The following is a 12,037-nucleotide window of genomic DNA, read 5'->3' on the forward strand; positions in this document are numbered from 1 at the left end:
TTAACTGCTCCTGTGCAACCTCCTCATGACTGCCCAGAAAATTAATAAGCTAAATTGTCTAGGATTTCTGTGAGTAAATGTTTTGCATCTTGGAACTGCCTTCATTTCTCTGTCTCTCATTTTTTCAGCGTCCCCATAAATCCATCCACCGGCGGAGAACAGATCCCATGGTGACGCTCTCATCCATCTTGGAGGGCATCATCAATGACATCAGGGATCTTCCCAATGTAAGTTTAAGCTATGATACCCAAATCCTACATCTCAAGAAATACGGTTGAAGTAGGGTATGTGTTGTAGACACCAGAATGTGGCTAGTTTTGTATGGATACATGTTCAAAGCTCATATGTGATTTTAAATTTTTTTTTTCCAACAAAACCAGCACAAGATGAATGAAATGTAGCAGTGTGTAATGCTTTTATATGTGTGGCACTGGAGAAGATCTGTCCTTCACTCTTTTCTGACCAGATTTTGCCAGAAACTTGCAAAATCAAAAGATTAAATGGCAGATTTGAGTTGAAATGAGAATTTTAAAGTTCAGTTTCTTGACTTTTGTGCTGCAATCGAAAATACCATCTTAGAATTCTCTGTGAGATTTTCCTTCTTAGAATGATACTAGAGAATATTGTGTGGAAGAAAGTGTTTGCCATCATGGGGTTGAGCTTATTCTGTTTTCCCTGGTGCAGTTAAGGAACTGTTTGTGTAAAGGTTTTATACATTAGTGCCTGTTTAACTGTGGAGGTTAAACTGAGATTAGCTGTGCTAGTACTGTGCTAATAACCATTTGTTACTTTTCCTCCTCAGACATACCCCTTTCACACGCCTGTAAATCCCAAAGTTGTCAAAGATTATTATAAGATCATTACCCGGCCCATGGATTTACAGACCCTGCGTGAAAACGTCCGGAAGAGGCAGTACCCATCCCGGGAGGAGTTCAGGGAACACCTGGAGCTCATTGTGAAGAACAGTGCCACATACAACGGTAAGAGCACAGGGAAATCCTGTGCCTGCTAATACACAGTGCATGGATGAGCTGAGCAACTTTTAGAGCCAACAAAAGCAACACAAAAGTAGAACAAATTCGCTTCCAGATGGCAATAGTGAACATGTATTTTTCCAGATATACCTGAAAGATTATATTCATGTTAATGAAGTAATTAATAAATAAGAAAGAAGTGAATTCCAGCATGTAGCAACAACTAAATGATGACTGTGACGTGGTAATGGAAGTTCAGTTATGGGTCTGTGTCTTGGGGTGACTCAATGACTGAAGGCTTCTGCATGTTTCAAGTCCTGTCTACCTCCTTCATAGCTAAGTAAAATACTGTTTTCAGTAGATTGTGTTATTATGCTTTATTGAATGAATCTTTCAATGCAGTTAGGAATAATTCATACCCATTGAAGCCAGTGCCTTGGAGCATGCAGCTTTGAGTAGAGTTTGCTGTCATGATTTTGCATATTTTGATTCTTAGTCGCAATAAACGTTTTCCCCATTTGGGAAGGTCAGGAAACTACTTTAAAAAAAAATGAAAGAAAGCTGGTTTAAAATAAAAGCATAGATTCTGTGGTAGAGCATGTATCTGCTGGGGAAAAGTGCTGATTCATTGGTGGTCAGCTTTATTCTGACTGCTGATAGAAAGGTCTTTGTCCAAAATACTAATTTGAGAGGAAAACCTCCCAGCTGCACTGAGTCTGTCTAGGCTGTGCAGCATTGAGGGTGACACTGACAGCACTGGGTTTGTGTCTTTGCTGCTTCCTTTATTATTTTGACAGTTAAATCCCTGATTTATCCTAATAAATAAGATCAATTTTTTCATAGTCCTGTTGCAAATGCTTGTTTCTATGTCTGAGGAATCATGACATTATTTAGAGCTGTGAGTTTTTGAATATTCCTTAAATGTCCATCTTGCCTTCCTTAGCAGTTCTGTTTCACTGACTGGACTTAGTGAAGGAAACAGAAATTTCATGATTTATACTGTGAATATTTGACAAAGGTGGAGGGCCTGGAGGCCAGTCTCAGCTGGCACAGCTGCTTTCTAAAGGGTTTCCAAACTTCACCAGAATGTATGCCCAAAATATTATTTAGTACAAATAACTTTTTCTCGTAAAAAATACATGCTGAACTTGAATAACTGTGTGTATTGAGAATATAGTTGAGTATATACTCCTAACTGTGCTGGAAATATTATCAATGATAAATCATATTGTGACATAGGCCCTTTTTAATCAAGCTGCACTTGCTGTGTGTGTTTGCAGGGCCAAAGCACTCACTGACACAGATATCCCAGTCCATGCTCGATCTGTGTGATGAAAAGCTAAAAGAGGCAAGTTCTGTGGATGTGTTGTGGTCAGAATGGAGGGGGAGGGATGATCAGGGGTGGTTGAAGACTTTGAGAATAGAGGATGTGCATAGGCAAAACACAGGAGTTTAGGGAGCTCAGTAGAAAATTAAGGGAGTTCTTCCTCCTACCCCAGAAGATATTTGAACTTTTACCATTTTGAACAGCTCCCATGGGAGCCTTTCTGGGAAAAAAAAAAAAAAAAAAAAACCACAGATGTGTGTTTCTTATTCTAGTTACTTTATCTTATCTATAGGCTTATATCTTGACTGTTACCCCCCATTAGTTACAAGTGTTTTCATAAAAAGGTGCATGGGAGTCTCTCTGGGACAGAGTGTCTTGATAGTTCGTTATTAGTTTATAGTCAGCCACTGATTTTCTCTACTTCTTTTGCAGAAGGAAGATAAACTGGCTCGATTAGAAAAAGCAATTAATCCTCTCCTGGATGATGATGATCAAGTGGCCTTTTCCTTCATTTTGGATAACATTGTGACTCAGAAGATGATGGCAGTTCCAGATGTACGTATCTGGAGTGATGGTGTGTGATGTGCAAAATGTGCTGATCTTGTTGTGGAGAAAACAGGGCTATTAAATAGAAAAGTCTTCTGTAAAATTATTCATTTGTATTATATGTTCCTACTGTTGAACAGATATCAACAGGCCTAGTTAAAAATCCAGCTGGTAGCTCTTTTCTCTGTGTCCCTCCTGAACCTAAATGATTGGATTCAAGAGGTCTTGTTATAAATACCTTAAATACATTTGGAGTGTTAATCAGTTCTGCAGACTTATTTTCTGACATTTGTAGCTCAAACTGTAGAAATTCTTGCACGGGAGCTTTCTAAACCTGTCTGTTTTCTTTTTTATTTTTCAGTCTTGGCCGTTTCACCATCCAGTTAACAAAAAGTTTGTTCCTGATTATTACAAGGTGATTGCTAATCCAATGGATCTGGAGACCATCCGCAAGGTGTGTACCTTGAACTGAGCAGTCTCTCGAGGGGTGTTTGGACTTGATCACTTACTGTGTGACAATTCTCTTCCAGAATATCTCCAAACACAAATACCAGAACAGGGAGACTTTCCTGGATGATGTTAACCTCATCCTTGCCAACAGCATTAAGTACAATGGTAGGTGTTGGAAATGAGGCTGCAGCTGCCTTTTGTACTTCAGTTAATTCATCTGGGCACCTGTTCTGCCAAAGTGTGTTGAAGCCTGAGGCTGTGATTCATAAACCTGATGATTGTTTTCCTTTCCTGAGGAAAGAGATGCTTTAACAGTGCTGTTTTCACTGTCATATGAAGCTTTATTACCATCTGGTGCAGAATCCTCCTTTGGGGAGGATGTTCTGCTTGCTCAGTACATGTCTCTGCTCCAATGATTTGTTTCTGGGAGTTTCCTTGAGACAAAGTACAACCTTCCTGTGTCCTAAATCACACTTGCAATACTGGAACAAACTGGTTGTGCTATTTTAGCTGAATGTGAGCTCTGCTTCGTGTTCCTCCTTACATCAGGAGTTGGGATTTAGGGTCCTGTGTGAGCAAAACCTGTCTTGTTGTCTGGGCAGCTGGAATTGAAAAAACATCAGAATGTATAAAGAGATTTGTTTCTTACTACAGGGTCAGACAGCCAGTACACAAAAACAGCCCAGGAGATTGTAAACATCTGTTACCAGACTTTAGCTGAGGTATGTGGACAACTTCAGTGGAGTATTTACAGTTTGAATTTTCTGTTCTGCAACCTTAGCAAGCTTTTTTGTTCTTAGTATGACGAGCATCTGACTCAACTCGAGAGAGACATCTCTACTGCTAAAGAAGCAGCACTGGAGGAGGCAGATCTGGAAAGTCTTGACCCTATGACCCCTGGTCCCTACACTCCACAGGCAAGTGACCAAGCAAGGCTTTCACTTTCTTTTAGTTTCAATCTCCTGAGCGTTTGATCCCGATTTTCCTCTTTGTTTTATGTTCTCCATCTGTCTGCAGTTGGTCTTTTGGTAGAGTAAGTTGTTGGATGGTGTGCTAACACTTGCTTTTTAAGAATAAATATAAGAAGCAGTTCTGATGCTTCAGAGAGTGAGATACCTAAGACAGAGATTTCCCAAGCAGGTTGTAACACTGATCCACAGATGAGCTGTGTACAGTCAGGTACAGCTGAGTGTTGGTTGGAAGTGTCACATTTAGGAACCCTCAGAAGTCAAGCAGTGGACAGGTAAGGAGAACACGAGGACAAAACATGGATGTAGTGCTCAGAGGAATCCAGGGAGCTGTTTGGTAGTGGTATTGTTGGAAAGGCTCATTGCTGTGGGTAAAGGAACTCCCTAATAAGATCAGCGAAGTCCGACTGTAACCTCATTGCTGGGATTCTTTACATCTCTTTGTTCCAGTTCTAGTGGAAAATAACATTTTTTAACCTTTATCATTATTTTATAGCAGACAACTGCGTGTGTCAGGTATTTTCTATGCGTTACAGAGCAAGTTCATGCTGGGCTTCTTTTCAAAGTTTACAGTTTGGCAAAGATTTGTAAGCTACTTAGACTTTTAAAAAAATAATTCTTCTTATTTTGGGTTGTTTGGTTGTTTTTAAAAACATCAGTTAAAAACTTTCACCAGGAATGACAAGTTAATTTATGAAAACTAAAATTATCTTTGGAATTTGCCTAGGAAAGCAGGAGATGTCATCCTAGTGTCTGAGGTGTGCCTTTTGTTTATTTGAAAAAGTTCATAGGCCTTGGGAAAGATCTCTGTGTTGATAATTGAATGATAAAATGCAAATGTTGTGGTATAGGAAGACAAAAAAAAGCTTTCTTTGCAGTTGTTCATGCAGTTGTAGACCAATAATTTTTCGGTTGTGTGCAAGTCTGATGTAATTACGTCTGGAAAGTTGTATTTAATTTTAGCAAAGTCAGAGCAGAAAAGAAGGGCTTGAAGTTCAGGAACAATTTAAGATCTTATAAAGATTATTTTTAAGATAAAAACGAGTTTAAAAATTGTTTAGGCAAGAAGACTGTATGGCTGAGCCAGGATAGCAGGACACAGGTGGGTTTGGGGCAATATTTAACACCCTCCCATCCATCTCTTCCCAAAAAATACCCAAAATGTAGCATTTTAGGAAGGTAGAAAGTGTTTGCTAGAAATGCTCATCACATTCAACTGGCTGGGAATGCTAGAGCTGTGTATCTTGGAAAAAGACCTTTCTGCCAGTAGGAACTATTGGCCTGTAAGAAAGTATTTGGAGATGAGTTATTGAAACTGTTGACATATTTCAAGAATTAAATGGCATCAGTGGTGATCCCAATGCATAAGAGAGTGAGGGACAAAAATGCCATTCTCCCATCTGATGGTTTCCTTCCCAAGGGCAAGGTTATGTGGTCTGATTTTATTCCAGGCTGGTGATCAGAAGAGAGGAAAGGAGGCCTGGGCAGGGAACTGTCCTTGGTAAGAGGAAAGAGCTCTCTGAGCTTCTCCATTGAACTTGTCACCTGAAGGCCACCCTTTCCCTCTGCTTCTTGGCTGGAGGCACAGTCCCACTTCCCACGCTCCCAAACTTGCCACAGATGGCAGGCCTGGTGGAGATTGCTTGGCTTTAGTTCCCTTTTTTAAATGCAGTTGTGACAGCCAGCATTTATCTCCCCATGTGGGTCTTCAGAGGTTGGCCTCCAGGATATAAAAAGCAAATAAAGTTGAGAGCTGTCTGTGCTTTACATGTCTGTTTAAATTCTTAGGAGGACTGTTTTGCCTACTTTAAGAATTATTTCTATTGTTCTTCAGACTTTCAGTATTGTCATGATCTATTACCATCATCTATGAACTATTGTAAGGGAACTTTATTAAAATCCTAATATGTAGTTCCTCTTAACTCTTCAGAGATCAATCTGCATGCAAACTGCAAGTTAGCTTTTGGAACACTTTATCTAAATCCCCTTTTTGTTGCTTGTGTCATCTCTAGGGGTTGAGACAGTGGTTTAGGTAGGATTGATTGGAAGCTGAAGCTTTGCTGTTTCATATGTGCTAGACTTTTCCCAGTTCTCACTGGAGCATTTGGGGCTGCAACACTGTTCCCATTATAAGGAAGTAAATGAAAAGGGCCATGCTGAGTCAGACCAAAGGTTGATGTAATCGAGTCTCTTGTCTCTGGCAGGGAACAGAAGTAGGTGGATGCAAACATGCAGTGATCATTTTTTCAGCAAACCCTCTCTGCTTCTGGGAATTGGTTGTTCAGGCACCTTAAAGTTGTGTTGGACCTGGACCATTGTATTTGTGAGCTGCAGAGAGGTCTATTCTCTGTACATTTATTGAATCCTTTTGGAGCCCATTTGGGATTTTGGCCGTTGTAGAGTAGCACTGTAGAGAAATACTGACTTCTATTTTAAAATCTGCTATTTGGCAAACTTCAAAGCTGATGTTTTGAGCCATTGCATTTGCCCCATTTGTTCTTTAAGAATAATTAGCTCATTTTGACTAAACAGTGTATAATAATATGAACACTGTGCCAAAAAGATGCATTTAGTCCTGAAATCCCAGTCTTGCCTCTCAAGATACTGTTCCAGTCTCAGTTCAGTGCCTGAGAATGTTCTGTCTCCTGTTTCCACCTGTACTTTAGCCACCAGATTTGTATGATACCAGCACTTCCCTCAGTGTGTCCCATGGTGCTTCATTCTATCAAGATGAAAGCAATTTGTCTGCTATGGACACTCCCATCACTACCACAGGGAAGCAAGGAACTCAGGTCAGAATCCTCCATTTTCTCATCTGGTTGGGGAGTTGTCTTGTATGAGCAAATTACTAAAAGGAGGCAATGACTTTGTAGGAAACAGGTGACAAAGATCAGGTTTTCCAAGCAGAGAAGGGAATCTCTTCCAAAAAGTTATGATATTGTCTTCATTTTGTCTGCTCTGAGGCAAAAGTAAAAAAATAAAAAAAAAAATTAAAGAGCACTGGGAATTGAGACACTGCAAAACAAAGAATAGAGAATCAAAAGCTGCAAAAGAATCTGCCTAAGGCCAGGTATTTATTTGCTTCACTACTTCTGGAAGTAGAAACCTGGTGACTCATGCTACAGAGGGTTAATATACAATCCCTTGTTAATTCTGAATAGGGAAATGGTGAAGGATATTCTACAGATTCACAAGATCATAACTAGATTATTATGGTTGCATCCAGTGACAATTAGGAGCTTGGAACAGGTGGTTGCCACTGTAGATACCTCATAGTTGGAAAAAAAAAGCAGACAGGTTAAAGGGATTAAATAATTAGAAATGAACTTGTTACAGTAACCACGAATATTTTTCCTTAGTCTTTATTCTGTATTAAACAAAAAAACCCAAAAAAATGTTGAAGGAGAGAGAATAGCAGAAGGATATGCAGTAATAGGACCATGAAAGTAAATTGCTAGGAGGATGAAGAAAGTGAGGAGCCATAAGACTGAAGGTGATGCCAGAAAGACTGGTGAGAGCTACTCTGAACAATGCAGGCAAGCAGAGATTGGTTATGAATAGTTCTGTGTAGCATTGTAGCCATCTGTAGCTTTGTGAATGCCTTCTAGATTTGGAAGTCTTCAAGCTTCCTGTAGAAATTTATAGTCTTTGGGACAGAATCTGCATGCTGTCTTTATCTTGGACTCTTGGGGACTGTGGGAAGAGCAGGAAGGGAAGGACAGGAAAAGATTTGAGGGAAGTGCTGTATGCTTTTAAAATATATAATGAAAATAAGCACTTTTTTACAACCTAGTGCTATTTTCCAGAAATAACTAGTTGAAGAAGGAACTCTGGTCTGTAAGGCTGGAGATTCCCAATTCAAGGATGAGCACATCAGGTAGAAGTGTGTGGAGACTGTGCTCTCTGATCTTGCAATAAAGAGAAAAAGGATCCTTGCTCTGCGAGTGATGCACGGCTATTTTCCTTTCTGTCTTTCCCTTCCTGTACTGCCACACCCACTGCTGTGGCCCAGGTGTCCCTCACACCCCCTGGGTGATGTCCAGTAGATCCTTCCTCAGTGCCACTGCTGTTCTGGGTGATGTTCTGGGTGATGCCCTCCTGAGTGTCACTGCTGTTTGTGTTCCCATCCAGATGCGCCAGGGGCGAGGCAGGCTGGGTGAGGAAGACTCTGACGTGGATATTGAAGGATTTGATGAGGATGATGATGGCAAGCCCAAGACTCCAGCCCCAGTGAGTATATTTACAGGAATCCCAGCCACAGTGCACGTGCTGGTTGCAGGGCTGTCTGTTGTGCCTGCTGCCCTGAGGCAGGCTCTGAAATGCAGTTTGGAGCAGTTAGCCCTGTGAAATGAGAGAATGCTTCAGAGTGGGCAAACCTATGGTAGAAATGGTAGCATGCTGCTGGATCTTCATCATCCCTGTTTGTGTGACCCAGGAAGTTGAAGATGCAGATGGTGACCTTGCTGATGAAGAAGAAGGATCAGCCCAGCAGCCCCAGGCCAGTGTCCTCTATGAAGACTTGCTTATGTCTGATGGAGAGGATGATGATGATGGGAGTGATGAAGAGGGAGATAATCCTTTCTCGTGTAAGTGTCCTTTTCTGATTGTTCATTAACCTGGCTGATCTCATGCTTCCATCACAAAAACATGCACTAGAGAGCAGAGACCAAAGGGGCGAGATGAGGAAACTGGGTGAACACAATTGGGATTGAAAACAAAAGTGGAATGGGAATGCTGTAAGTACAGACACACATGAAAGCAGAGCTAAAACAAGATCTTGTTGATTGTATTTCATAAAGTGAAACTGCAAATGGTTCTGAAAACACTGAGAGTATGATTTGGTATGCAGAGCCAGGAATGGGTAGTCTAGTAAAAGTACATTTATTTTGATATGAAATAGGGTTATCAATGTTAAATGTAAAATATTAATCACAAAAAGCAATGTTATCACAAACAGGATGAGGTGTACAGAGGTTATTCAGATTGTTTCTATGTTTTAATACAAACTTATGCAGAAAAGCATATAGTGGTATTTAGCAATGACTTCTGAAAATTATTAGGAGGGAAGAAAGGGGAATTTTCCAGAGTAGACAAGACATAAGGCCTTTTCGAGTAACGGTGGTAATGAGATTGCTTTGGAATAACATCAGAATTGGGCACTCAGTAGGTGGTGTTGCCTCCCAGATACCTTTTCTGCTGCCTTGTGGAGACACAACTTTGTCAACATTCCTTACAGTCAATGCTGCAGCCTTTAAACACAGACACTGGGTATGTAAGTGACAGAACAAACCTGGCAGTTCGTGACCAAACTTTGGTTCACTACACAGCTATCCAGCTGAGTGAGAGTGGCAGTGACTCAGATGTGGAGCCCAATGCAGTGAGACCCAAACAACCTCATGTTCTTCAAGAGAACACACGGATGGGCATGGACAATGAGGAAAGCATGATGTCCTATGAAGGAGATGGTGGGGAGACATCTCATGTTATGGAGGACAGCAATATCAGGTAATTAGAGCTGGTTAAAATCCCTTCTCTTAAAGATTTTTGAAGTGTTCATCATAAAAACCTGAAGAATGTCTCATATTTCTCTTAAAGTTACCTTGTGACTATTCTTACTGTTGCAACCATAAAAACCATTTAGTCTCACTGACAGAAATTTGGGGTTGCTGTTAGATTTTCACTAACAAAAATATCAGTTAAATTAGAAAAAAAACCACCAATTTTTTTTTCTTTTAAGTTAGATGATTTCTTGCACATATGTAGTGTTTTTTGATGGCAGGACAAATAAAGGTTTTTACAAGCTATATCGAACTACAAGATGCCTTTGAAGTTAAAAAGTGATTTAGCAGATTAACTTTTTTTCCCCCCTCTAAGAACAAGTATGTCCTGACTTGAAATTCAACTGCTTAGTTGAAGTCCAGAAGTATAGGAATATGCATCTTCTGTATTTTGGAAGGTGTTCAATTATTAGAAAATTAAAAGAACAACAATATCAGCTTTATTTTTTTGCATTCAAGAGAACCTACTCTGCCTTCTCTGGGCATTCTGTAGAGTATTAGTATTTGATTCTCTGTTCTTCTTCTAACTTGTGGAATTCAGTTCCTTAGTGCCATTATTGATACTTGCCTAATAAATCACAGGCATCAGAGCCAATAGGTAGCTGGGCTGGCAGGCAATGGTCATTCCAGCCCAGGATCTTGACAAGAGTGAGCAGGAAGTACTTGAGAAGGTGAGAATGGGCCGAAAACATTCCTGCCTTTTCTGTCTGCAGGGAAGGTGACAGAAGCTGTTGGAGCAATCAGTTTTTCCTGCCTGGAGTGTATCAGAGTGGAGTGAAGATACTGGAATTGTTTCATTGGAGAACTGTTTTGCCTTTAGTTTCTGTTTCAAAAAGCTGTTGAAATGCAGTGGTTCCCTAGTGTTCACAGGACTTCAAGCCAACTCTTAGAGCGGTTAAATACAGAATTGCTGGTATCAGCAACTCATTTGAAATGATCTTCTTTCTTCTAGTTATGGCAGCTACGAAGAACCAGACCCAAAGTCCAACACAAGAGACACGAGTTTCAGCAGCATTGGAGGCTATGAGATCTCAGAAGAGGAGGAAGAGGAAGAGCAGCAGCGGTCTGGGCCAAGTGTGTTAAGTCAGGTCCATCTGTCTGAGGATGAGGAGGACAGCGAGGACTTTCACTCCATCGCAGGAGACAGCGACCTGGACTCAGATGAATGAAGTCCCTGCCCTGAGATGATGGTCATCCTGGGCCCCTCTTGGCTCCTCAATTTCTCTTGCCCCAGTTTGGTGTAAGGAGCAGTGTAGTGTGGGCTGTGTTAACAAGATCTATTTTTTATTTTTAGATATAACATTTTAATTGATTATAAAACATGTTCTATGAATGAGTAAACAAAGAAGAATAAGCGTTAGACAAGCGTGTCCTGCTGAAGCCTTGGCTTGTTGTAGCCTGTACTGGTTCCAGAATCCAGATGCAGATTTGTATGGTTTGTTCTTCAGTCTTTATAGATGTAAAGTAATTCCTCAGAAATACTGGCCTGTTGGGTGCCTGCATGTCCGTCAGGAAAAAAATGCTTGCTCAGAATGAAATACTTGCTGTTGATGAACGGTTGTGAGGCAATTTTCATTTCATAAAGTGGAGCTTTTTCTCTGGGACCACAAATACAGTGTCTGATGTCTGACCCCTGAGTGGTTTTGGCAACTGCCTAACTCCTACCAACACTTCAGAAACAGCTGCCCTACTTTTTTTGTAAGTTGCAATAAGTTCCAGAAACCAGACTTTTGGTAATTTTGAACCTTTAGGAAGGCTCACGGTTCACCGGAGACTGCTAATTTTCAGTGCCCCGGGGATCCGTGTGGAGTCCTGGTGTGTGGCTGACGGAGCTCATGGAAATACAGCAGGAATGGGGATACAGACGCCTTTGCCGCTGTTTCTCTGTGCGGGTACACGGTGAGCTCCGGTGTCCCGGTTATTGAGCTCTGCCGTCCCTGTGAGCTGTGGCGCTCCGGCGGCTGAGATGCGATGCCCCAGTGAGCTCCGCCGTGCCGCTGTTTGAGCCCCGCCGTGCCGCTCTCCGAGCGCCGCTGTCCCTGTGAGCTGTGGCGCTCCGGCGGCTGAGATGCGATGCCTCAGTGAGCCCCGCCGTGCCGCTGTTTGAGCCCCGCCGTGCCGCTCTCCGAGCGCCGCCGTCCCGGCCAGCGCCGCTTCCGCGGAGCCACGTGCGGGAGTACCGGGAGGCGGCGGCGCATGCGCACTCCCGCCGCC

The 12,037-nt window shown here is 41.6% G+C and overlaps 1 protein-coding gene across 7 annotated transcripts in view; it reads left to right on the plus strand.

Annotated features, from left to right (window-relative positions):
* TAF1 (TATA-box binding protein associated factor 1) overlaps positions 1-11,378 on the plus strand; it is a 29,309-nt gene extending 17,931 nt beyond the window's left edge. For 5 of the 7 annotated variants that reach the window (XM_053955610.1, XM_053955612.1, XM_053955614.1 and 2 more), the window contains 13 exons: positions 129-227; positions 803-980; positions 2,255-2,322; positions 2,734-2,856; positions 3,209-3,301; positions 3,378-3,462; positions 3,952-4,019; positions 4,098-4,214; positions 6,932-7,057; positions 8,397-8,495; positions 8,701-8,851; positions 9,593-9,770; positions 10,776-11,378. In XM_053955610.1, coding sequence (XP_053811585.1) covers positions 129-227; positions 803-980; positions 2,255-2,322; positions 2,734-2,856; positions 3,209-3,301; positions 3,378-3,462; positions 3,952-4,019; positions 4,098-4,214; positions 6,932-7,057; positions 8,397-8,495; positions 8,701-8,851; positions 9,593-9,770; positions 10,776-10,992 — 1,602 coding nt within the window. In that variant the 3' untranslated portion in view covers positions 10,993-11,378. The remainder of the gene's footprint in view (positions 1-128; positions 228-802; positions 981-2,254; positions 2,323-2,733; positions 2,857-3,208; positions 3,302-3,377; positions 3,463-3,951; positions 4,020-4,097; positions 4,215-6,931; positions 7,058-8,396; positions 8,496-8,700; positions 8,852-9,592; positions 9,771-10,775) is intronic. The other 2 variants (XM_053955611.1, XM_053955613.1) reach the window with 1 other exon arrangement.
* Positions 11,379-12,037: the final 659 nt, after the last annotated feature.

This window comes from Vidua chalybeata, chromosome 14 (genome assembly GCF_026979565.1).
Source record: "Vidua chalybeata isolate OUT-0048 chromosome 14, bVidCha1 merged haplotype, whole genome shotgun sequence".
Lineage (NCBI taxonomy): Eukaryota > Metazoa > Chordata > Aves > Passeriformes > Viduidae > Vidua > Vidua chalybeata.